Source organism: Camellia sinensis, chromosome 14 (assembly GCF_055761805.1).
Source record: "Camellia sinensis isolate YWXY chromosome 14, ASM5576180v1, whole genome shotgun sequence".
NCBI classification, from domain to species: domain Eukaryota; kingdom Viridiplantae; phylum Streptophyta; class Magnoliopsida; order Ericales; family Theaceae; genus Camellia; species Camellia sinensis.
In genome coordinates, this window is record NC_138974.1 from 41,459,045 (window position 1) to 41,485,087 (window position 26,043).

At 38.3% G+C, this 26,043-nt stretch overlaps 1 protein-coding gene across 2 annotated transcripts; it reads left to right on the forward strand.

Moving 5' to 3' along the window:
* The first annotated feature begins 463 nt into the window (after positions 1–463).
* Positions 464–10,160, forward strand: APG9 (autophagy 9 (APG9)). Of its 2 annotated transcripts, none has more exons than XM_082905587.1 (11): positions 464–942; positions 1,332–1,418; positions 3,373–4,022; positions 4,143–4,463; positions 5,262–5,484; positions 7,089–7,268; positions 7,393–7,599; positions 8,507–8,584; positions 8,671–8,741; positions 8,854–8,964; positions 9,066–10,160. In XM_082905587.1, exons 3-11 carry the CDS (start codon positions 3,448–3,450, stop codon positions 9,907–9,909), a joined length of 2,610 nt encoding a protein of 869 aa, XP_082761713.1. In that variant the 5' UTR covers positions 464–942; positions 1,332–1,418; positions 3,373–3,447; the 3' UTR covers positions 9,910–10,160. The 2 variants fall into 2 exon arrangements, with proteins under 2 accessions (XP_082761713.1, XP_082761714.1); XM_082905588.1 differs by having other exon boundaries at positions 553–942; positions 1,332–1,414.
* The last annotated feature ends 15,883 nt before the right edge of the window (positions 10,161–26,043 follow it).

The following is a 26,043-nucleotide window of genomic DNA, read 5'->3' on the forward strand; positions in this document are numbered from 1 at the left end:
TCACATGGGTGTGGGACCCACATGAGACCCACATTGTATGGGTCCCACACCCATATGAGACATTTAGTAAAGCTTTTGATAGAATATTTAGGTCCCGTTTGTTTCCAGAGATAGAATGGAGGGGATTGATAGTGAGGGGATTAATAGTGAGGGGATTGATAGTGAGGGTATTAGTAGTGAGGAATTATTAAATTATTTTTATATAAAATAATAAAACAAATAAAAAAATATAAAAAATTAAAAATTATATTTTAAAAAAAATTTCCCATATATAAAAAATAAAAAAAATAAAAAAATTTCTAATCTGCTCACTATTTTTCTAATACCATCTCTACTTCCTCCTTACCAATCCCCTCTCCAAGGGTATTAGTAATACCAAGGGACTAATAATCCCAAGGCCTTCTCCCAAAACAAACAAGACTATTACTAATACCTTAATATTAACAATCTCAATACCTTCTCTTTCACCCAAAACAAACGGGGGCTTAGACTCTCTGGTATTACTCAAATTTTTAATTCTCTACCATTACTCATCGTAAAATCACTACCTTGGAAGCTGTAGAACTTCTTCCCTCAGCTCAGCGTATCAAATAGAGAGAGAGGGGGGAGAGAGAAAGCAATACCTTCCCTCACGTCTCCTTTTCTTCTCCTTAAAAAACTCATATATTAGAGAAAGAGAGAACCGAAATAGATTTTTACCGCAAAAATCCTTTTTTCTTCCACGTAATCCAACCTCTCTTTCTCTTCTCTCTTGCTTTTTTTTTTTTTTTTTTTTTCGTCGACTCTGGTATATATCAAGCTTCGACCCTCTTTGTTCTCTCTCATCTTCGAATTCTGTCTGATCTTGTGCGCTTCTTTGCCCACAATCATCTACTGGGTTTCTCCAAACCCTCCAATTTCAACTCTCTTCGCCTTCCCTCGCTCAATCGACCGTCGCTTTTGGTGGGTTAAAACCCTCCTTTGATGCCCAAAAAATTATACTAATTATTGTTACTTTGTATTAATTTATCTTTTGCACCGCTTTATTGGAGTTTCATTAATGTGTTGTTAGTTTCTTTAGATATGGGTATTTAGGTTGACTTGTAGTCGACGAAACTAGCTGTTAATTTAGCTGTTTATGATCCTAAAATATTCAGGGAAATAATATTGTACTATGATTGTTTGTAGTGTCTTTAGTATGTGGATGTTCTCTTATTATGGGAAATATGCAATCTTTAATTGCTTTCACTGTAATGGAAGGGCTTTGTTTTCTTTTTGTGTTTTTGTTTTCATGTTTTAGGTTTTCAATGTTGTGGGTTCTGAGTTTGGTTCACTTATGTTTTTGTTCACAGAGGGTCTGGGTGCATTGGAGGTTTTGTGCAACAAAGCTGTAATATCTGAATCTGAACTGTCAGCACATTATTTGGTTCAACTGGTTGGTAAGATTACTTTCAGCTGCATTCTAATTATCTATTTCTATTCAGCATTTTTTTTTTTTTGGGTTTGGGTTTAGTTTTGCATTTGCTAAATTTGTGGAATTTGATGTATTATTTGATTGTTAGTTTCTGCATATTTTGTATAAACAGAACATTTAGAAAACACTGTTCAAATCTTCATATGCAAATTTGTGCCTGCAACTATTAAAGGGAGATGCATTGATCCAGTTCATCACAATTGGAGTACTGTGAATATGTATGTACACGTATATTTGCTGGTTTAAGAATAAAATATATGCTAGGGTCTTATACTTGAAACCATTAGTTTTCACTGCATTTGAGAAGAAATATGCAAAATCTTGGTAGTCAAATCTCCATCCATTATGATCTTACTATCTCTGCTGCCAAATTTAATACAAGATAAGTAAGTTCATTAAGAATTAAGTATATGCTCTTGCTTCAAGGCAGTGTATAACAGCTCATTTGGATTGGGTGATTTGGAAGGAAAAGTATTTCTCTTTGTTCATATCACCTGTTTGGATTAGTAAAGAGGAGAGAAATGAGGTGAAATGGGAGGAAATAGAGAGAAACCTATTTCTCTTATAACCCTCATTTTGAATCTCTCCAAAAGTGGAGAGATTAGAAGAGAAGCGAAATCAACAAATTACTATTTTGTTCATAATACCAAAACTGCCCATTTTTTATATTGAAGAAATACCAAAAAAACCCTAAAAAAAACTGACACCTATGAAAGGTTGTTTTTGGTATAATAACATGAAATGATTTCTTTTCTTTTCTTTTCTTTTCTTTTATGTAGTTTAATCAAACAAGATAGGAGAGAAATCATTCTCTTTTCTCTCCTACGTATCCAAAACAAGAGGGGGAAAAACACAATCTTTTCTCTCCTAACTTATGTAATCATTTATTTTCTTCTCTCTGCTAGGTTCCCAAACAGAACGTAAGTGATTTATGGCCATACTTATATAGTAAGGTTGCGGGACACCATCCCTAGACGTATTCCTTTACCATTAATGTTGTACCCCTGACCAAAATCTAACTTTGCCGCTGCTTCTATAAAAGAAAAAGAAAAAGCAATAGAAAGCTACTTACCAGGCATTCTTGAAGATTGTAGCCAACTTCCTCATTTCCATGTGCATTCAGCAATATCATTTCTGCATGACCGATTGATTGCATAATTTGAAGAGAAGGTTCTGCTGCAAATTTACTTGTGTTTTTTAAATGAAAAAAATAAAAATAAAATTAATCTCTGCTGCAAATTACTTATGAATTCCTGCTGAAATTTTAATTTGAAACCGACAGAGAGCCATTTAATGTGGTTTAATTTCCAGGAAAAAATTATATTATTGACGGTTGAAGAACAAAGCATACGTCATCGCTTGAGCATGATTACAATCAGTGCCTTGCTGGTATCAGCAACGTAATGAAACACACATGCGATTTACTATGTTCTTATTTGCAAGAAAAAAGAAGAATAATTGTGAGGACAAATGTGATTTGGTTCTTTGAATAGGTTTATGCTTGAGTTAAATTAGTTGGTGCTATTTACAAATTGGTGGATATCTCTTAAAATGCAATATGTATAGAAAGAAAATATATATGTAATATGTATGATGTATCTTATTGTAGTTGAGATTCTACACCAGAAATACGGGGTTCTTGAGTTTTTATGTTTCAGTTTTAAGTTATGCTATAAAATGTATGTTATATGTGTGTATATAATTTACATATTGGAAGAGTGTTATTGTTTGTGTTGGTAAGTTCTCAAATTTTGTTTTGATCTGACAAAGCTGAAGTAAAGGTAGTCTTCATCTGCGTAGATTTACTGTAATTTTATTCTTTATAAATTACTGTTACTCTGCTGGTCTTCATTGAATTATTTCATTGAGACAAATTGTGAAGTATAGAGGGAATAACCCAATTTTCTTCTTTCTTACAGCACTGTGTTTTAACCATTCATGCACGTTGGTTAATGGACTGGCTGTATTTCTCCTGCTGTCAGTTTCTGTAAATAATGTTCAGTGGGGCAAAGGGTGCTAAAGCGTTTAACATATTTAAATGGAAAAGGCGTGGTGAATCATCCTTAACAACTGGATTTCTTGATGATGTGCATCATGAAATTGAATTATCTGATTACCAAAGAGCACCCAGTCCTGGTAGTGAAAGTCCTTCTGGGCTTCTTAATGGCGAGGGCTTGAATGCAGAGCCAATTGCTGATTTGGACCTGTTTTTTGAGAGGCTTTACAGCTACTATTGCGAGAAAGGGCTTTGGTGCATTATTATAAAGTGGATAGTTGAGCTCTTAAGCCTAGTTTTCACCATATGTTTCTCAGGATTTTTCTTATTATATGTTGATTGGAATGGCCTTCGCAATGCAAAATGTGGGATGGATGCAGTTGAATCTGGAATTAAGCCGTGTGATCTGGCTAAGGAAGCTCTTCATCCGCATCCATTAATCCCTTTTACACTTTCGAAAGCTATTATTGTTGGGTATTTGGGAATATTTTCTGTCTATTGGGCATTCTGTTTTTTAAGGTTCTTTGCACAGCTGAAGGACACTTTAAAAATCCGTCAATTTTACTACAACAGGTACATCTGAGCAATGGAAATTATTATGCTGAAAGCAAATATTTATTTCTCCTTATTTTTTCAGAGCAAAGAATTCCATCATTTTGTAATGCAATAAGCATGTTTATCATGTTTCTGCAGTCTATGCGTAACGGATAATGAAATACAGACCATGCCATGGGCGTCCATTCTTGAAAAGGTTGTTCGGTTACAAAGTACCCAGCAACTATGTGTAGTCAAGGATCTTTCTGCTCACGATGTGGTGATGCGATTAATGCGAAAGGAGAATTACTTGATTGGAATGCTGAACAAAGGGGTGCTTGCTTTTCCAATCTCTCAATGGGTTCCAGGTTCTAGCCCATCAGTCAAATTTGGCCCAAATGGTACGCGATATCGCTTAATACTAACAAAGACCCTCGAATGGACCTTAAATTGGTGCATACTGCAAAGTATGTTTGACAGGTGTGTTGCATTTTCCTTGAGGACAATTATAGCCTTGTGTGCATTATAGTGAGCCACCATATGTGATATATTTTTGCCCACTACATGTAACAGATGCATCTAGATGTCTATTGGTATCAATTTTGGGGCAGTTTGAAAGTTTGAACATGTCTTATTAATTTTAATTTTAGAGTGGAGAATTGTGTTCTTTTGTATTCTGTGTGTATCCTTGCTATTCATAATGGGGTATATTTCCAGGGAAATGTTATGGGTTCTCTCTTTTTGCAGCTTTTTTTTTTTTTTAACTTGTGGGTCCTAGGTCCACAAAGAGGAAGATTGATAATTATTTTAAATTCTTTTAGCAAAATGATAATGGGAGGCTGCGTGACATCCCCAAACCTTGCTTTAGTGGGAGGTTTGTGCACTAGGTCACCCTTTTTTTTATTAAGATGATGATATGCATGAATTTTAGACTCTTACTGTCCAATGCAGAAGTCCTTTACAAGAAGAAACTCTTGCAAGACCAGAATCATAGCAAAAAGGATTTCATATAGCCAACCCTAAATAGAACGAAAAAGTTTTTTTCCCCTCTTTTTTGGAGGCATGGGGAGTGGGGTAGATATCTTCTTGAGTGTGGTTGCGGTCTCCTTTTGTTGCCTGCCCAAAGCAATGTTGATCATCTATTATTTATTTTTCAATTTTAATGAAATTTCTTTGAACTATTGTATAATTCACTTCATGGGGTTCAAAGGCGCATTCTACTACTGATTCTAAATCTATTGACAATCCTTTTCTAATCTAGATATACCTTTTTGGCAGAAACTTTTGTGTTCGGAGGGACTTTGTTTCCGATCCTAAAACATTAAAGAAGAGGCTTATGATAGTTGGGCTTGCAATGCTTCTTCTTTCCCCGTTTCTTGTCATATTCATGCTGGTATATCTCTTTCTGAGGCATGCTGAACAGTTCTATAATCAGCCGAGCACAGCATCATCTCGAAGATGGTCAAATCTCTCTAAGTGGATGTTTAGAGAATTTAATGAGGTATCTTTGTTTTCCCTTGACTTTTTAGTAGTCTGTGTTGCTAAGAGTAGCCAATTTTGTGTTCTACTTCCTTTTCCATCTCTTTTAACTCTTTTTTTCTTTCTTTCTTTTCTTTTTTTTTTTTCTTCTTCTTCTTCTTCTTCTTTTCTTTTTTTTTTTGTTTTTTTGTTTTTTTTTTTTTTTTTTTTCACTTTTCAATACTCCCACCACACCCCTGCTATGTAGAATAGATCAGCGTCTGTCACTTGTGTCCAATCTGTTGTCAGAATTTGTTTCTGTGCTTGGAAGTAATTGTTGATGGAATATTCAAGCTCAAATTGTTTGCAAGTTCTGTTCAAAAAGAACTTATGATTGTTAAAATGTATCTTGCACTGCACAGCTCGTCTTTAATTGACCTAAACACATATGAGCTTATATTATATGTGCCAAATGAACTCATGAACCAGGGCTTTGCTATGATTTTTAAAACAAAAGAAGCTGCTTAAATTAGTTTGTGTTTTCAAGTTAATGATCTCTGCTGCAAGCATAATTAATACCGATGAACATATTTATCAAAAAAAATAAAAATAAATAAATAATTAATACCGATGAACATATATGACCATCTATTCATGAGGTTCCTGGTTAAAGTTTTGGTTTAGGCCATGGCTTTTGCCAAAACAATCAGTGCATTTATTAATTGTACTGTACAACTTGTCAAAGCACTGGTTGCTTTGGCAATAGCTCCTGCCTTTGGCTGCTTCATCCATAAAGTACTTATCTCCTTGGATGTTAATCTCATTGGGATGAACAAGAAATTAATGGATGTAATTGAATTATTCTCAGAAGGGTACCCTCGTTAAATCCATACACCAATGTTCAGATATTCTATCAGTCATAGAAAGGATTCAGAAGAAGCTGCTTAAATTAATTTGTGTTTTCAAGTTAATGATCTCTGCTGCAAGCATAATTAATACCAATGAACATATTTATCCAAAAAAAATAAAAAAAATAATAATAATTAATACCGATGAACATATATGACCCTCTATTCATGAGGTTCCTGGTTAAAGTTTTGGTTTAGGCCATGGCTTTTGCCAAAACAATCAATGCGTTTATTAATTGTACTGTACAACTTGTCAAAGCACTGGTTGCTTTGGCAATAGCTCCTGCCTTTGGCTGCTTCATCCATAAGTATGCTTCTCCCATTGGATGGTAATCTCATTGGGATGAACAAGAAGTTAATGGATGTAATTGAATTATTATCAGAAGTAAGGGTACCCTCGTTAAATCCATACACCAATGTTCAGATATTCTATCAGTCATAGAAAGGATTCATTATTTCTCAAAAGGATACACTAATTTCTACATTTCAATTGTTCCCATCGCTACTCTACTTTTTTTTTTATTTATCATAATGTCACGATGTTTCTTCCCTTTGTGGGTATGTTCTCTTGTTAGCAGGATCATTACCAGTTTATATTCATAATTTAGGTATTTTTTATTAGATTCTTTGAGGTGGTTTCCATTTTATCAGGTAGTTTTTTCTTCTCTTTGCATTGGTTCTACAACACAATTTCACATACCAACGCAACCTCTTACATTCCATTGTCTTTGTGTTTCAGGTTGACCATTTTTTCAAGCACCGGATCAATGGCAGTGTACTACATGCTTCTGATTATCTAAAGCAATTCCCCTCTCCTATTATAACAATCATTGCAAAGTTCATCTCTTTTGTTTCTGGAGGCTTTGCTGCTATTCTGATCATCATTGCATTCCTGGAAGAATCTCTACTGGAAGGCCATGTAATGTATCTGCACTTATATCACCGTGAAGGAGTATTTTGGACCATTTGCATATTGATTTTTACTAGTGCAGATAGCTAGGGATTTCCCCATTTTTCATGGGATTTTGTTTCAAAACTTGCAGATCTTTGGTCGCAACTTGTTCTGGTACGCTGCTGTTTTTGGAGCTATAACAGCTATTAGCCGGGCTGCAGTGACAGATGAGCTTCTGGTCCTTGACCCACAAGGTGCGATGTCTCTGGTAGTCCAGCAAACACACTATATGCCAAAGAGATGGCGTGGGAAAGAAAATACGGAGATTGTCTGCATGGAGTTTGCAACTCTATTCCAGGTGAATCTTCTGAGCGGTTTGCTCTTATGACTTGCTAAACTGGAAGTGGCTGGAGTTTACAAGCAATAATCTTACTTTTTGGCGCCTATGTGGTTTGGTGCATGCATCAGATAATCCTCCATCAAAATAGGGTAGATTTATTGGCCAACTTGCATGTTCAATAGGACCAGCTAGTTTATTTGAACCTTACTTTGCTTTTCTTCTTCGCTTTCTTTTTCCTCCTATTATTTCTTAGTATTTCGAACTACTCACTTCCACACCATTAATTAAAAAATGAGAATAATAAAAAAAGAATGAAGAAGAAGAAGAAGAAGAAGAAAAGCAAAGCAAAGAAATGGAATGGACAAGTGAAGATGAGAAGGAAAGAAAGAGAAGAGTTCTGCACTTTCTCATATCACTTCAGAGCTCTTGCTTGCATTCAACATGCCATATTGTTTCGTACATTGAATTCATACATGATAATGGTAGTCTAGGCTACTGGAATATTTTATTTATCAAACAACCAGGTCCATACCCAAATCAGTGGTGTAGTTTTATATGTTAATTAAAATCTTCAAGATCTTTCCAGAGATGGAAACTAGTTAGAATAGTACGGTACTCGGTCATTGTTGCAATTTCGTGTCATGGAAACCTGTTATAGTTTCCCCATTGGCACACTTGGTGCCGGCCCGTGAGGAATTTATTATTGAGTGTAATTAGTGTTTGTCTCAACCCCAGCCCCTCACACATCTCCCAAAATCCACCTTGTCCCGCTCGCTCTCCCCTCTTTTTATGTGTTTTTATAACATTGTGACTTTCGTAATGAGAAATCTAAGAGTTACCTTCCTAAGTCTCCTTGGTCAATACCATTACCAATATTCTACAATAATGATCTTAGTGCTTACATTTTTTAGTCCACTGGTTGCAGTACACTGGAATGATGCTACTAGAGGAGATGGCGTCAATCTTTCTCACTCCCTACTTGCTCTTATTCGTTGTCCCAGAGGTTATTATTCACTATATCTTTATCTCATTTTACTACTACATCATTGATTCTCGTCTTTGAACTGAGAAGCTCTGTCAATGTTGCAGCGAGTGGATGACATTCTACAGTTCATTGCAGATTTCACAGTAAATGTTGAAGGTGTTGGTCACGTATGCAGGTTAGTATTTGACCATTCTTTTTTTTCTCCCTCTCAATTTTTTACTTTGTATGTGTTGGTATTGCTCGGGCAGAATGTAACTTTGTCATTATTTGACACTTTATTCTTGCAGCTTTAGTGTCTTTGACTTCCAAAATCATGGAAATACCAACTATGGTTCACCATACAATTCGCCACGCATTCAGAGGAGTTCCCAGGGGAAAATGGAGAAATCATTCTTGAGGTATCATTTGTGAGAAATATTACAGGTTTTTTTTTAATGTTAATATTGACTTGTATGCAAACCGGCAATGCTCATGTTGAATCTTTTTACTTTGCTGACAGCTTTCAAAGTAGCTATCCTACATGGGAACCGAACGCTGAGGGAAAGCAATTCCTTTCGACTCTTAAAAAATTCAGGGACCAAATGTTACATGGTCAGGGAACAAGACCGGCGTATGCACCTCCTAGAATGCAGCAGCAATGGACCACAAGTTGGAGAGGCCTAGGGGACAGAAACAGTTTCCTGTCGAGAGAAATGCCCCAGAACATTCCAGGAACTGGCTACCAATTAGTTTCTCCATGGATGATCGATGCTGATCAAAAGAACTACCCATATATTCTTGATTGGTATTACACCTCTCGACCTCATCATGCAACTGATAATTCAAGAGATGTGGACCGAGGACCTTTTGAAGTTGCCGAGGAGGGCTCAAAAGATTTTTGGACACCACCACACTTGCCACGAAATGAAGCGACGCATGAAGAAAACTGCAGCAACCTTTTCGAGGATCGATCACAGAGTCATCTAGAAGCTTCTACATCGGCTTCACTCTTTCGTGAAAGCGTAGTACATCATCATGACCATGACTCAAGTACCACAGCACACCCTACTAAGAGCCATTGGTGGGCTAGGAGTCGCCCACATGGCTTAGACGCCCAAACAAGTTTTCTCGAGCCTCCAAATTTCAACCAAAATGCTTCGAATAATTATCATGATAATTTCTCGGATAGAAGCTTAGAGGAGGAAGAACAACAATTTGACTGGAAAAGCTTTCACAGGTTGTCTCGGAGCTATGGTGTGGACAACTTGGAGGGAGGAGAATTCTATCTTCCTTTCGATGACATTTACAACAGTGGACGGCCGGAAAGCCCCTCTGTGAATTTTGATCCCACAAGCTTTGTGTGATCAAAGTTGCATCTGTGTTTTTTTGGATATTCATAATGTGTATGGGTTTCCCGGGTCCAGACCATGATATTTCTCATAAGAAGGAAGCTTATATATTCTTTGTTGTATATAATTCATCATCATGGGGTTGGATTGTGAGCAGGCCTCAATTTGATTTGGAACCCTAGAATCACCTAGCCTTCTGAAAGTGTAAAGACAGAACCAAGAAACAAGCCATTTGATTTTTATCATGAATTTCAATTTCATCCAAATGAAGATGTTTTATTCTATATATATAGGGCATGTTTGATTGGGTGGATTAGAGCATGGGATTAGGATTATTAATCCGTGGGCCCAATTATCTCATGTTTGTTTTAACATTTTGGTTTAGGATTATTAATCCAATGGATAATTAATCCAACAAATTTATAGGATTATTAGTAATGGGGTAGGGGTGGGATTATTAATCCAATGGATATTAATCCAATTGGATAGTGAATCCTACACTAATTTAATAGGATTATTAATACTTCACTATTAGTCTTTTGAATCAAACATGACCATATAGTATATGTAGCTTGGTTTTTATTCTATAATGGACTGCTTGGTAATAATTATAGCCTACTTCAAAATGTACACAAATCATATAATTAAAAAAAAAAAAAAAATCTGTATACCAAGAATTTAGAATCTCTACCTTGTAGTTTAAATGTTTTAGTGCTAAGAGTAACTCCAAAGGACTAGTTAAAATAGGCTTCTTAGCTATTTTAATTGACATTAATTTATTTTGGACCCTCTAACGGGCTGGCCAAAAGGTTGGGTATTTTATCATTATTTTTTGGAAAAAAAAAGGGAAAAGGTGTGTAAAATTATGTGAAATGTAGGTATATTTTTTTCATATTTTACCTACTTTTTTTATTTTTCTTTCTAAATCTCTCCTCAAATCTCTCAACCAAACACAGCATTAAAGAGCACAAGAAGCTCTTCAAATCATATGTGAAGTCTTTTCCCGCGAAACTCTCATCAAGGTATGTATCCTTCTCAATCTATTTTTCTCTTGTTCCATGGTCAACACAGCCATTTCTCTCCCCTCCCTCCCTCTTCAACTCCCCACATCCCTACCTGTAAAACCCTATTTGGAAACCTCTCTTCAACCTTTCTTTTTCTCTTTCCACAACTCCTTCACTCCATACCACCAGAACTCATCTTATGATTGATTTTGTTTTATTTTGTTTTGGCTTCAATCATAAGCGATATGAAAATTTAGAAAGTTTGGTGCAGAATAAAGGTAATTTGTAGTTAAAATTCCATAATTAAACAAAGATTTTATCTGAAATTTATTTATTTATTGAAGATGTGTGGTCATTTATTAGAATTATTAAACTAGTTTCTCAAATTAAACTAGTTTCTTTTATTTAGAGTTCATTTTATAATTTGCAGGCTCAATCTTTTAAAAACCTATTCAAAGCATACAAAGTTGTGTACATATTAGTTTTTATACACAATATTTAATAATATATATTTTTAAATATGTTAAAAAATATTAAATATTTTTTTCAAGGGCAAATTACTTACACCTCGCTTGAGGTTTAGCTAAATTACAGATTCTATCCTGAGGTTTCAGAAATTACATCCCGCCCCCGAGGTTTATATTCACATAACAATTTAACTCCTACCGTTAATTAAATGTTAAGAATGGTTAGCTGACATCATCAAAAGAATTACGTTAGATGAAAAAAAAAAAAAAGTTTTTGGAATCATGTTTGATTTGTTGTTTACAAAACAATTTCAGAATTAAAAAAAAAAAAACTAATTTAATAAAAATAAATATGAAAAAATATATTTAATTTGTAAAAATTATTTCTAACCACTCAAAAGATACAATTATATAAAAATAATAATTATTTTTTTATTTCTTTACCAAATTAATTTTAATTTTTTTTAAAGAAAAATTTAAAAATAAATTTCTAAAAATCAAACCAAACATATTCTAAGAATTTTTTGACAAGTCATTTTTTGTGTTTTTAACTTATTTAATTATTGGGTAAATTACACTGACACCCCTTGAGGTTTATGTTTATTACAGTTTTCTCCATACATTTAAAAAATTAAACTGACCCCCATTGTCAGTGTAATTATTTGACGGTGTTAACTTTTAAGTTAAAATGACATATTTACCCTTAACCTTTACATATACTTTAACGGGTAAATTACATTGACACCCCTTGAGGTTTCAATTTAATACGAGTCCCCCTTAACATTTAAAAAAAAAAAATAATAAAAATAAATATGAAGAAATATATTTAATTTGTAAAAAATTATTTTTAACCACTCGAAAGATAAAAATTATATAAAAATAAAAATAATAATAATTTTTTATTTTTTTATTTCTTAACCAAATTAATTTTTAATTTTTAAAAAAAAATTTTAAAAATCAAACTATACATAACCTAAAAATCTTTTGATAAGCCATTTCTTATGTTGATAACTTATTTAATTATTTGTTGATTTTACGACATTTTTTCCATCTGAGGCCTGCTTGGTAACCATTTTGTTTTCAGTTTTTAATTTATACTTACAAAATTTAAGAAACTGTCATAAAAACTTGTTTGATAATTTTTTTTGGTTTACAAATGATTGTCTCAATTTGTAAATTTGCGAAGAAAACGTAAATTCAAAAAATGAGTTTACGTTGGTTTTTAAACATAAATTTAAAAATTTGACTAACAAAATTTTTTTTCAAATTATTTTTTTCCAATTAATTATTTTTTTTCAATGAATTTTTTTTTCAACTAATACTAACCGAGGATGCAATTGGTAATGCTACTTTAAATTTTGGGGAGGAGATTGTAATTTCTAAAATGTGAGGGGTGTCAATGTAATTTACCCAATGAGGAAAAAATTAGTATTTAAAAAAATTAAATTGCTGACATCAAGAAAATTTGTTAGTTGACTTAACAGTCAACTAAACTAAGGGAATAATCTGTAATCAAACTTTAAACCTCAGGGAGGGGATGTAATTTCCAAAAGGTGAGGGGGAACTGTAATAAACATAAATCTCAGGGGGTGTCAATGTAATTTACCCTTAATTATTTGTTGATTTTATGATATTTTCACCATCTGACACTACAACATATAAGAGTTTTAGAGACCAATTTTTTTGATATCTAAGAGTGAAAATTTTGTTGCAAAAGATATTTATGGACTAATTTCTATCATCGTAAGAATAGTCACTAAACGGCGACCCTCAAAAGTAAAAAATAAGGTTTTTAGCGATAAAAATTCAAAAATGTCAATAATAAAGACTTTTAGGGACAAAATAATTTGGTTTCAAAATAGTTTATTTTTTGAGACAAAAAAATTGATACCAAAAAGATAATAATTAATTACTAATGTTTAATTTTTGTTGCTAAAAATATAATGACATTTTTTGCAATAAAAATATTTGATCCTCTAAAAATAATTGTCTCTAAATTTTAGTCTCTAAAACTTTAATTTTTTGTAGTATGATAATTGTTTTTCCATTTTAATTTTACATTTCATAACTTATTTAAAATTGAAAATTTAGCTAAATCTCAGAAGAAATCTATAATTTAGCTAAGTCTCAGTAGAAAATCTGTAATTTAGCTAAACTTCAAAGGACTGTAGGTAATTTGTCCTTATTTGTCAAAAGGACATTTTAATCAATTTATAATATCTATTAACGGCGTTAATTACAATGGGACGAGATGTAATTTTTAAAATTTAAAAAAAAAATCTGTAATTTTATTAAATCTTAAGAGAGATATAGATAATTTGCCATTTTTTAAATACATGTTAAAAAAAGGTTATCACAAATGCTGCATTGACAACTATGTCAACTCTAAGTGCAAATGTGACATTTCACGAAAAATGTAGAATGTATAAAATTTGTTGCTAGTTTAAATGAAGAGTTAAAATAAAAAATTTAGGTAAAATAAAGTGAGTGGGAGTACTCTAATAAAATTACTTCCCACACCACACCGCAACGGGCAGAGAGAAGCGTTTTTCCAAGGGTTTAACCACCGACATTGTGAAACCCTAGAAAGCCGGACACCACTGATCCGCCATGAGAAGGGCTTCGTCCAAACTTCTCTCTCACCTCTCGCCCACACACCCCCAACTCTCTTTCTATCTCCTCCCTACCCACTGCCACCAATTAACAGAACCAAAACCCGTGGCAAAACCAATGCTTCGCTCTTACCAAAGATCAAAAACCCATCAATTTCTGACACACCCATCTCGTAATCTCAAAACCACTATTTCCTCAAATGTCCTCAAGACACATAAAGATTAAAGAGAAATCACAACTAGAGGAAGATTTTGAGTCTGCAAAGACTTCCGGAGACATGATCAAAGCATTTAGAGACATGGAGGCTAGTTTTGATGAGAGAGAGAGAGAGAGAGAGAGAGAGAGAGAGAGAGAGAGAGAGAGAGCATTGGCTTGGCTGAAAGGCCTCAACTTGACCAAGACAGTGAGGACCCTGAAAAGACTCTTTTGCTAATTGAGATGATGATAACTTTTCTTTACCTCTTCCCATGACGTTGTTATTGTTGGGTTCCGCTTGTTTTAGATTGAAGGAGAGAGGAGGCTCTGGTAATCTTAGGAAATGTTTGGAGATAAAAGAAATGACTTGGGAGAAAGATCGTAGGGAACTTGGTAATGCTAATCGTGATTTGGCAGAGGCGTATGTTGCGGTTTTGAATTTTAACGAGGCATTGCCATTTTGTTTAAAAGCGTGAAGATATACAAGAGGGACATAATTCAGTGGAGGTTACACAAAGTGCTATGTGGATCCTTCTAAAATGACAATGGCCAAGCACTTTTCACCTTTCAACCCTCAAACACCAGCTTACTTTTTCTGCTGTTTCTGTGAGTGAGAAGCGAACAAGCGCAATTTAGTGAGGGGCTGTTTGTTGCAGCTTTGATTATAACTTATTTTAATTTAAAAGTATGTGCTATATCCTGTTTAATAGAACTGAGTGATTACATATTATACCTTAATAAATTATGACTTATAACTGTGAACATAAGCTGTTAATTTTGGGATTAGATTTAAGTAGTAAAGTAGTGTTTAGTTAATAAGCTATAAAATAATTTTTTACTGTATAATTGTCCTTTCTGCCCTTATATGATATAAAAATGATTATTTTGTCATTTTTTTCAGTTTTAATTTAAAAAAAAAATATTTCATTAATAAAAGTTAATATAATTAGTATTAATTAGTATCAATTAATATAAAAATTGATACATTTACTAAAAATGTAATGAAAGTATTATTGTCACAATTATTTTTCATTATAAATTAATTAGTATCAATTAATTGCTTAATTAGTATCAATTAATACTAAAATTATTAATTAGTATCAATTAATGGTTTAATAGTCTCAATTAATACTAAAATTATTAATTAGTATAAATTAATATTAATATTTAATTTTTATTAGTATCAATTAATATTAATAATCAACAATTGTTATTAATTAGCATCAATTAATAATTAATTCATTACAAAAGTATACAATATTAATTTATTAATAATTAATACCAATTAATATTGATTTTTTTCTTTTTCTTCAGAAATATGCAATTTTTTATTTTTTAATTAATATAAAAATATACAATATGAATTTATTAATAATTAATACCAATTAATATTTATTTTTCAATTAATATAGATTTTTTTTTTTCCAGAAATATACAATTTTTTATTTTTTAAATTAATATTAATATTTGGGTATTGACGAGGGCATTTAAGTAATTTTAGCCCCTCACACCAGCTGTGCGCTTAAGTTAAAAATTTAAACACCCCCTGACCAGCTTTTGAGATAAGTTGAGAAATAATTTGATTTAAGATATAAGCAGGTTAACTTAAGCTGCACCAAACACAATATTTTAGCTTAAATTAAGTTAAAAACTGAAATAAGCAGCTTATAAACTTTACCAAACAAGCTTACTATTCAGTACAACATTTACTTATAATTTATTAGATAGAAATAACTTAATTATATCGAAAACGACTTATTATTTAGAAGTTGGGAGGGAGATGTTTTTAGTTCCGTATCAGTTTTAAACTTAAAACAAGCTTTAACAACAGGGCCAGTATATTATTATATCAAACTGCTGCAAAATCAAGTGCAATTCTTTCTGGTGAGCTTTCTACTTGAGACAATTGGGTATTATTATTTCTGTAAATCTGTCTTGGGGAAAAAGACACAAATTTTGCACCACATTATATCTTTTTAGTTTCTGTGGGGGTCGAATATTCGGAATCGTAGAGATTCCGAATAGTCGGACTTGGGAAAGTCGAAATATGTGGCATTCGGCGTCGGCTCGCACACTTGAATCCAACCTTACTCGGCCAAATAGTCGGTTAAGCAAGGCGTCGAGTGAAGAGCAGTTTGCTACAAAATATGCTAAATAGCGAATCGAAAATGAACCTAATCCCGAGGCCTAAGAAAGAAAAGATATAAATAGAAGAACATCAGCCAGAAAGAGGTATGTGAGAACCATTATATTTAACTTAGAATACAAGTAATCCTGAGTGTTGAGACTGACTAGACCGTCGGAGTGCTAATTCCGGCACCCCCGACTGAAGTGTTTATTCCTTTTCAGGTGACTAGCAGAGGATCACGAGAGTCCCCCAGGATCAGAAGAGTATTTCCAAACCACTTCTCCACAATTGGCACCGTCTGTGGGAATACTCAAACACATCCATGGCGGGCGTAACGGAAGACCCTCCGATAGTCACTGATGAAACCACGCAGAGAGATGACCTCACTCCAACAAACATGCTTGGACCGGAGACTATCCCCGCAAGACGCGCTTTGAACTTCGCCTCACCCTCAACTCTAGAGCATGAAGCAATGCAAGCGATCATGGAACAAGTAAAGCAAAACGAACAAAGGTTGGAGAACATGATCGCAGAAAACGAACGTCTCCGTCAGGATTTGGCCTTGGAGGTGGCAAAGTCCCAACAAGCTGTACACCAAGGCCCGGAAAGACCTGCGAGGGCAGGTGGTCAACGATCTCGAGCACGTCATCAAGACACTGATAGCGACTCTGACTCATTATACCCGGAGCCCAAGAAGAAGGGACGATCTGAAACTTCCAGTTCTTCTAAAGAGAGTCCCCGTATAAGGCATAAGCGAAGAAAAAACAGTTCGGATGAAGATCAACACGATCCTTTTGTACGACGGATTGCAAAGGCAGTGCTACCCAAGAAATTCAAAGCACCGTCATTCACCCTGTACGACGGAAAATCAGACCCCACCGATCACATCTGCCATTACAAGCAAGCCATGACACTGCATGCAGATGATGAGGCTTTGATGTGCAGAATATTTCCGAGTAGTTTGGGACCACTAGCTGTCAGGTGGTATTACAAACTGGAGTCGGCTTCGATTAAAAGTTTCCACCAACTCAAAAATCCTTCAGAGCAAGGTTTATCACTAATGAAGTCTAGCCGAAGCAAGCTGATTCCCTCTAGACAATGCAGATTCAACCGGGGAAAACCCTTCGTGCCTACTCGATGCGGTATTGGGAATGTTTCAATCTGGTAGATGATGCTTGTAATGACTCCATGGCCATCACCGCCTTCAAGATGGGGCTGCATCCCGACAGTGCCCTCTGCAGCTCTTTGACCAGACAACCCCCCAAAACAGTTTGGTCGTTGATGAAGAAAGTTGAAGAATACTGTAAAGTGGAAGATGATGCCTTGAGGGTTAAAGCTGGCAATGTGACCAACAAGACGGCTCCTGCTGAAATTGCTTAGCCGTTAAATTCCGTAGCACCTCAGAGCCCTGAACCACGTCATCGGGCGAAACGAGACAAGAGAGGGAATTCCCGCCGATCAAGCGACCAATGCTCCCACCAAGAAAATGAACAACTACAAGTTGACAGCAGGCGCACGAGGCGCGTTGACAAGAAATATACGGAGTTGATAGAGCCGATCAGTGTGGTTATGTTCACAATCCAACACCTTCCGTTCTTCAAATGGCCGTCGAAAATGGTGGGACTTCCCGACACAAGAAGACGGGATAGACGGTGTGAGCATCACAAGGACCATGGCCATGATACTGAGAGTTGTTATGTGCTGAAGGATCACTTGGAGGAATTGATACAAGATGGCCGGCTGCAACAGCACGTCCGAAAAGGCAACCCGACCAAAGCAATAGCCTTAAGACAGGATTCACCTCCACTCGGCATGATCCACATGATATAAAGCCTGCCAATGTCATCAGCGGTACATATGATTCAGTTGAACTCCGACCTTCAAAACCAACTCACTTCGGCTAAACGACCCCATGAAGCCGCGGGCATTACTTTTGATGATTCAGATTTGGCTGGAGTAACACTGCCCCATATTGATCCCTTGGTAATTGAGTTACGCGTAAACCGGTTCACAGTTGAGCGCGTACTCATTGATCCGGGGAGCACATCGGAGGTTATGTACTATAAGACATTTACCAAACTCGACTTCTCCGAATCGGATCTCTCCCCGGCCCCGTATCCACTATTCGGCTTTAACACCAATCCAGAGTACCCGTTGGGAAAGATCACACTACCCGTTCGAGCAGGCTCCCAAACAGTGGATGTAGAATTCTTGGTCGTCAAGCTGCCATCGCCGTATAATCTCATCATGGGGCAATCTTGGTTGCATACAATGCAGGCCGTGCCAAGCACCTATCATCAGCTGCTACGCTTCCCGACAGAACGTAGTATTGAGCAAATCCGTGGATCCCAGAAATCGCCACAAGCATGTTATCTCCTTGCTGAAAAAACACCGAAGGAGCTGCAGGTGAATTCTATTGAGGTGCCAGATCGAGAGAGCCTCAACGATGTTGGGCGGCTCCCAAATGAAAAGGCCACGGAAGGCTTAGACCGAGTTGAAATCGATGGCAGCCCAGACAAATTCTTCATGGTTGGCGCATCCCTGAATCAGGCCGACATACAGCAGCTAATCTCTTTCCTACTCAGTAACCTTGACGTCTTTGCGTAGACTCCATATGAGATGCCGAGTATAAATCTGTCCATCTCACAACACCGTTTGAATGTTGATCCTAAGTGCAAGCCGATCATTCAGAAAAGTCGGCGGTCAGTTGCAGAGCACACTGCTGCCGTCGTTGAGGAGGTTGACAGGCTGCTTGACGCCGGGGCAATCAGGGAAGTGACCTACTCGAGATGGCTTTCTAATACAGTGGTGGTGAAGAAGAAAAACGGGACTTGGCGAGTGTGCGTCGATTTCACGGACCTGAATAAAGCCTGCCCCAAGGATTATTTTCCCCTACCCAGAATTGACCAACTTGTAGATGCGACGGCACGCTATCAACACATGAGCTTCCTCGATGCTTATAGAGGCTACCATCAAATCGCCATGTATCCAAACGACCAGGACAAAACTACATTCCTCACCCCAAGGGGAACCTACTGCTACAAGGTTATGCTTTTTGGGCTGAAAAATGCAGGGGCAACCTACCAAAGACTGGTCACCGCCATGTTCAAGGAGCAACTCGGCCACACTATGGAAGTGTACATTGATGATATGGTGGTCAAGTCCAAGGAAGAACAAAATCATATAGCCGATCTGAAAGAGACATTCGACATTTTACACAAATATGGAATGAAGCTGAACGCTTCCAAATGTGCGTTTGGAATCAGCTCTAGCAAATTCTTGGGATACATTGTCAACCATCGAGGAATCGAAGCCAACCCAAGGCAAATCGCAGCAATCCTAGAACTCGGCTCCCCTCAATTGGTCAAGCAAGTTCAAAAGTTAATGGGGATGGCCGTCGTACTCAACAGGTTCATCAGTCGGTCCACAGATCACTGCCGGCAATTCTTTCATGCACTACAGCAAGGCAAGGCTTTTGAATGGTCCACCGAATGCGAAGCCGCTTTCAACGGCCTCAAGACCTACCTCCGCTCAGTACCAATCTTGACAACACTTGCTGCTGGTGACCCGCTCATTTTATATCTGGCAGTTTCCGACAGGGCTGTCAGCGCCGTACTAATAAAGGAAGAGCTTGGGGAGCAGCGACCAGTGTATTATGTGAGCAAGGCAATGGTTGACGCCGAAACACGCTACCTTCCGCTGGAAAAACTCATCATAGCCTTAGTTATGGCGGCAAGAAAACTGATGCATTACTTCCAGGGACACAGCATTAGGGTGTTAACAGATTATCCCCTCTGATCAGTACAACGAAGTGCAGAAGCATCAGGACGTGTTTCAAAGTGGGCTCTTGAACTCGGCCAGTACGAAATTCAGTTTCTACCTAGAACCTCAATCAAGAGACAAGTGCTTGCCGACTTTGTTGTCGAATTCACTGGGGGTCTAGTCGACTTCAAGTCTGACGAGATTCGACCGGAGCCGAACTGGAGAATTTATGTTAGGGACATTTGGCAGTTGTACTATGACGGATCATCCAATCAGCAGGGCAGCGGAGCCAGAGTTGTAATCATGTCTCTTGACGACGCAATAATTGAGCAAATCGTTAAGCTCGGCTTCGAAGCGTCAAATAACGAAGCTGAATATGAAACCCTTCTAGCCAGTTTGCGGAATGCACATCTTCTGGGTGCTCGGCGTTTGCTTGTATTTTACGATTCAAAACTAGTGATCAATCAGCTAAAGGGGGAGTACGCGACAAGAAACGACCGTATGCCGGCTTACATGAAAACGGCAAACTCCTTGCTGGCAAAATTTGACCATCATGAATTGAACCAGATAACACGTGATCAGAACACACATGCAGATGCCCTTGCTTGCCTAGCCTCCGCCATTAACTCAGAGATTAAACTGACCATCGAAGTAGGTTTTATCCCGGAGCCGAGCATTGGCCCTTCGGAGGAAGTCCAGGTCAATGTTATAGAAGCTGGACCGAGTTGGATGGATCCCATTACTGCATCCCTGTCTTCTGAACAGCTCCCAGCGGACAAAAAAAAAGCGCACAAGCTGCGAAACAAAGCCCTGCGATATTTCTTGGATCCGCAAGGAAAGCTTTATAAAAAATCCCTTTCTGGTCCATACTTGGAATGTGTACGCCTGGACAAAGTTGAAGAGCTTTTGACTGAAATACATAAGGGCAGTTGTGGCACCCATTCTGGCGGCCGTTCTTTCGCCCATCGAGCTGTAACACAAGGGTATTACTGGCCGACAATGAGAGTTGATGCCGAATGTTATGTGAAAAAGTGCGAACAGTGCCAGAAGTTCTCTCTTTTGACCCATCTGCCTGCAGAAGACCTAAGCTCCATAACCATCCCTTGGCCGTTCGCTCAATAGGGGCTTGACATCGTCGGACCATTGCTTCGTGCCCCGGGTAACAAGCGATTTTTTATTGTCGTAACAGATTATTTTACAAAATGGGTAGAAGCGGAGGCACTAACGCACATCTGAGATTCTGACGTGAAGCATTTTGTTTAGAGAAACATCATAACGGGATTCGGCACTCTAAGAGCACTTATCTCAGACAATGGCACCTAGTTCGATTGTGGCGTCTATCGAGAATTGTGCAGCAAATATGGTATTCGGCCTTATTTTTTCACACCGGCTTATCCTCAAAGCAACGGTCAAGCTGAAGCCTCTAACAAAACCATCTTAGATGGCATCAAGAAAAGGCTGGAGAAAGTTAAAGGGAAATGGGTCGAAGAATTGCCGAGTGTGTTGTGGGCTCATCGAACTACGCCGAGACGATCTACTGGGGAAACACCGTTTGCTCTATGCTTTGGAACCCAGGAAATCATACCCCTGGAGATCGGCCTCCCGACCTTAAAATCGAAAGTTTTTGATATGGGCCAAAACGACATGATGTTGGCCCTGGATTTGATTTTGATTGAAGAACGCAGAGACCGTGCCTTTGCATCCATGGCGCGGTATCATCAACTTGCTAATTCGTATAATCAACGTGTTCAGCTGCGCCGTTACATACCAGGAGAGTTGGTCCTAAAGAAGGTACTTCCAGCTGCCAAGAAATCGACGGATAGAATTGGGTCCAGACTGGGATGGCCCCTATTAGATTGATTCGATCGCAGGAGTGGGGGCATATCGGCTCAAAGACATGTCTGGAAGGAGTCTGTCATGGCCTTGGAATGATATTGGTTCCGAATGGCTCACCATGTACATTTTCCACTTTTGTAATGCAAAGATTGAAAGATCCCTGTTTACTCATTGTGCAAACCAATTCAAAAGTGTTCTGAATAAAGCCTCTAGATTCGGAGCGCCCTTCGTGGATATCATGATTGGCTAAAAAGTCTCTAGAATCGGAGCCCCATCGGCGCATGACGTCTTTGGGCCGATAAAACCTTCAGATTTGGAGCGCTATTCGTGATTATCACGATTGGCCAAAAAGTCTCCGGATTTAGAGCCCCATCGGCGAATGACGTCTTTGGATCGATAAAGCCTCCGGATTCGGAGCCCCATCGGCGAATGACGTCTTTGGGCCGATAAAGCCTCCGGATTCGGAGCGCCCTTCGTGGATATCACGATTGGCCAAAAAGTCTCCGGATTCGGAGCCCCATCGTCGAATAACGTCTTTGGGTCGAAAAAGCCTCCGAATTCGGAGCGCCCTTCGTGGATATCACGATTGGCCAAAAAGTCTCCGGAATCAGAGCCCCATCGGCGCATGACATCTTTGGGCTGATAAAGCCTCCGGATTCGGAGCGTTCTTCGTGGATATCACGATTGGCCAAAAAGTCTTCGGATTCGGAGCCCCATCGGCGAATGACGTCTTTGGGCCGAAAAAGCTTCCGGATTCGAAGCGCCCTTCGTGGATATCACGATTGGCCAGTCTCCAAATTCGGAGCCCCATCGGCATATGACGTCTTTGGGCCGAACAGGCTCCAGATTCGGAGCGCCCTTTGGGGATATCACGATTGGCCAATCTCCGGATTCGGAGCCCCATCGGTGAATGATGTCTTTGGGCCGATAAAGTCTTCGGATTCGGAGCGCCCCTCGGGGATATCACGATTGGCCAGTCTCTGGATTCAGAGCCCTATCCGCGCATGACGTCTTTGGGCCGAAAAGTCTCCGGATTTGAAGCGCCCTTCGTGAATATCACGATTGGTCAAAAAGTCTCCGGATGCAGAGCCCCCTTCGTGGATATCACGATTGGCCAAATAGTCTCCAGATTCGGAGCCCCATCGGCGCATCACGTCTTTGAGCCGATAAATTCTCCGGCTTCGGAATGCCCTTCACAGATTCGGAACCTAGTCGGTGCATAACGCCTTTGGGCCAAATAAATATTTAAAGTCTATTCAAGTCTATCTAAGATTTAATATTTAATGCCTATTAAAGTCCCCGGATTCGGAGTCAGGGCCGTGTGTAACACGTATGCTGAATAAATATTTAATAAAGGGCGATCCATTACGACGAGCCAACAAAAACCATTTGCACATTAAGACATATATACGTTTGGAATGAACTCCAGACGGTCAATGTCTATCCAATCATCTAAAAAACATTTATTCAAACATTCATGCAATAAAGCACAAAACATGCAAACATATGTGTGCCGAACAAAAAATTATTAAGAAACAAACATTGAAAACAAAATATTTTATTCAATCAGCTAATGATTACATAGTTTTTAATGCAATTTGCGTTTTCAGCAGCACAATGAGTGTTTTTATCCGGCGCCTCCCTCATCGTCACTCTTTTCAACTTCAAAAGTGGAAAAGGAAAAATGATCACGCTGGTATAGCAGCAACGCCGAATCAACACCCTTTGCACGAAGAGTCTCTGCGGCCTGAAGTGCATCGATCCAACCGTGCCTAAATCCCCGGTTCTCGCATCGACAGACCTCCTCCGCAAGTTTCTCTTTGGTTTTGTCGATGCCGACCTTCCAGCCCGCATGGAAGCCTTGTTCGTAACCCACGGTCCTCGCATTCTCTACGGCGAACATGCTTGCCGTGTTTCGGTCAATGATGGCGTGACTCACCACACGCGGCTCAGTGGTTTGAGCCTTCCTAAGCTCCCTGAGCTCACGCTCGGCCTTCTCCGCGTGAGCCTCCAAGCTGCGGATTCTTTCCTCCTTCTTCTCTATTTCATGTCACGCGGAGCGCAGGTGTATGCCGACTTCATTGGCGGTATACAGCCCTTTCACCGCTCCGTAGATGCCCTCTCGAAATACGTCAAAATCCTGTCGACCGACCATTGACTGCTAGACCTCCGGTGGAAAAATCTGTCGAGCAAACTTGACCACCACACCTGGGTCCTTGATAATGGAGTCCGCCTCCGTCATCGGTTTATTCCCCACAAAAACTGCAAAACTCAATGGTCGCGGCGCCACGTCAACCTCATTTCTAGGTCGCGGTCGCGGAGAACTTCCTTGTTGCTGTTTCTCCTTTCGGGGTGATCCGCTTTGACGACTTGGAGGTTGACGTTTTTCCCGTTCTTTGGATGCCCTACCTCCCGCGCGGGTGGGTTCGCTGCTGCGATTCATCGCAGTATCAAGCTCAGCCAAAGTTTGCGCTTCTCCTCTACTGTTGAAGAAAACTCTATTTGACATTCGCACTTATCTAACCCCACACAACAAATTGTTTTAAATTGAGTCTGAACACAGTAAGTGAAGTTACTGGCGCGAAGAGTCCATCCCATTTATTTCTAATGCTTACAGTGACCCCGAGGCGATTTCATTAACGCTAAACTCCAAAAGACGGATGCCGATCGATATGTGCCACAGCCACTCCATGTACTGATTTTTGGCTTTTTGGAGTTAAAATGGCCTAATTATCTAAACAGAAATTATAGATGACTGCCTTGGAGTTCATGCACTGGCTGGGGTAAGGGCAGATTTATTAATCTAACCGGCCAAGCATCCAGGCCCCATGCCAATCAATATTTGCCACAACCACTCCATGTACTAATTTTTGGCTTTTTGGAGTTAAAATGGCCTAATTATCTAAACGGCAATTATAGATGACTACCTTGGAGTTCATGCACTGGCTGGGGCAAGGGCAGATTTATTAATCTAACCGGCCAAGCATTCAGGCCCAATGCTGATCGATATTTGCTACAGCCACTCCATGTACTAATTTTTGGCTTTTCGGAGTTAAAATGGCCTAATTATCTAAACGGAAATTATAGATGACTTCCTTGGAGTTCATGCACCGGCTAGGGCAAGTGCAGATTTATTAATCTAACCGGTCAAGCATCCAGGCCCCATGCCGATCGATATTTTCCACAGCCACTCCATGTACTAATTTTTAACTTTTTGGAGTTAAAATGGCCTAATTATCTAAATGGAAATTATAGATGACTGCCTTGGAGTTCATGCACCGGCTGGGACAAGGGCAGATTAATTAATCTAACCGGCCAAGCATTTAGGCCCCATGCCGATCGATATTTGCCACAGCCACTCCATGTACTAATTTTCAGCTTTTTGGAGTTAAAATAACCTAATTATCTAAACGGCAATTATAGATGAATGCCTTGGAGTTCATGGACTGGCTGGGGCAAGGGCAGATTTATTAATTTAACCGGCCAAATATCTAGGCCCCACGTCGATCGACATGTGCCACAACCATTTTTTGAAGTGAAAATTGCCTAGTCATCTAGTCGGCCAGTATACATGAACGTTTTATCCAAAATAGCAACAAAACAATACCATTCATTAATAACATAATTTAGCACAAATAATAGCAAAGAACAAAATGAATTTTCATTAAGTAAATTGGGCACAAGTTGTAGCCATTTTACATATGAAAACTACTAAACAAAAAGTTGTAAAGAGCTGAAAATTACCAAACAAAAAGCTGTAAAAATACATGAAAATCCTAAAACAAAAACAAGAGTCGCCCAAATTAGTCCTCGGAGTCAGACTCCAGCGGCTCAACATCCACTTGCTCGTATGGAATTGGCGTAGCCATTGTCACGTCAGCAGCAACAAGGGCTTTGAGCCAGCCGTGTTTGAATCCTCGATTTTTAAATTTGGAGACTTCGTCTACGTATTCAGTGAAAATAACATTTTTTCCGGCGTCAAATGCCCTAGAAACCTCCAGGTCGGCTATTTCCTTCCCTTTCTTTATTTCTTCCAACTCAGCCTCCAATTTAGAGATCGCCTCTTGGGCCAATTTAAGCGCGTCGTCGCTCGCATCTCTCTTCTCGGCGACTGATCTCAATTCTTCAGCGTTACGGGCTCTCT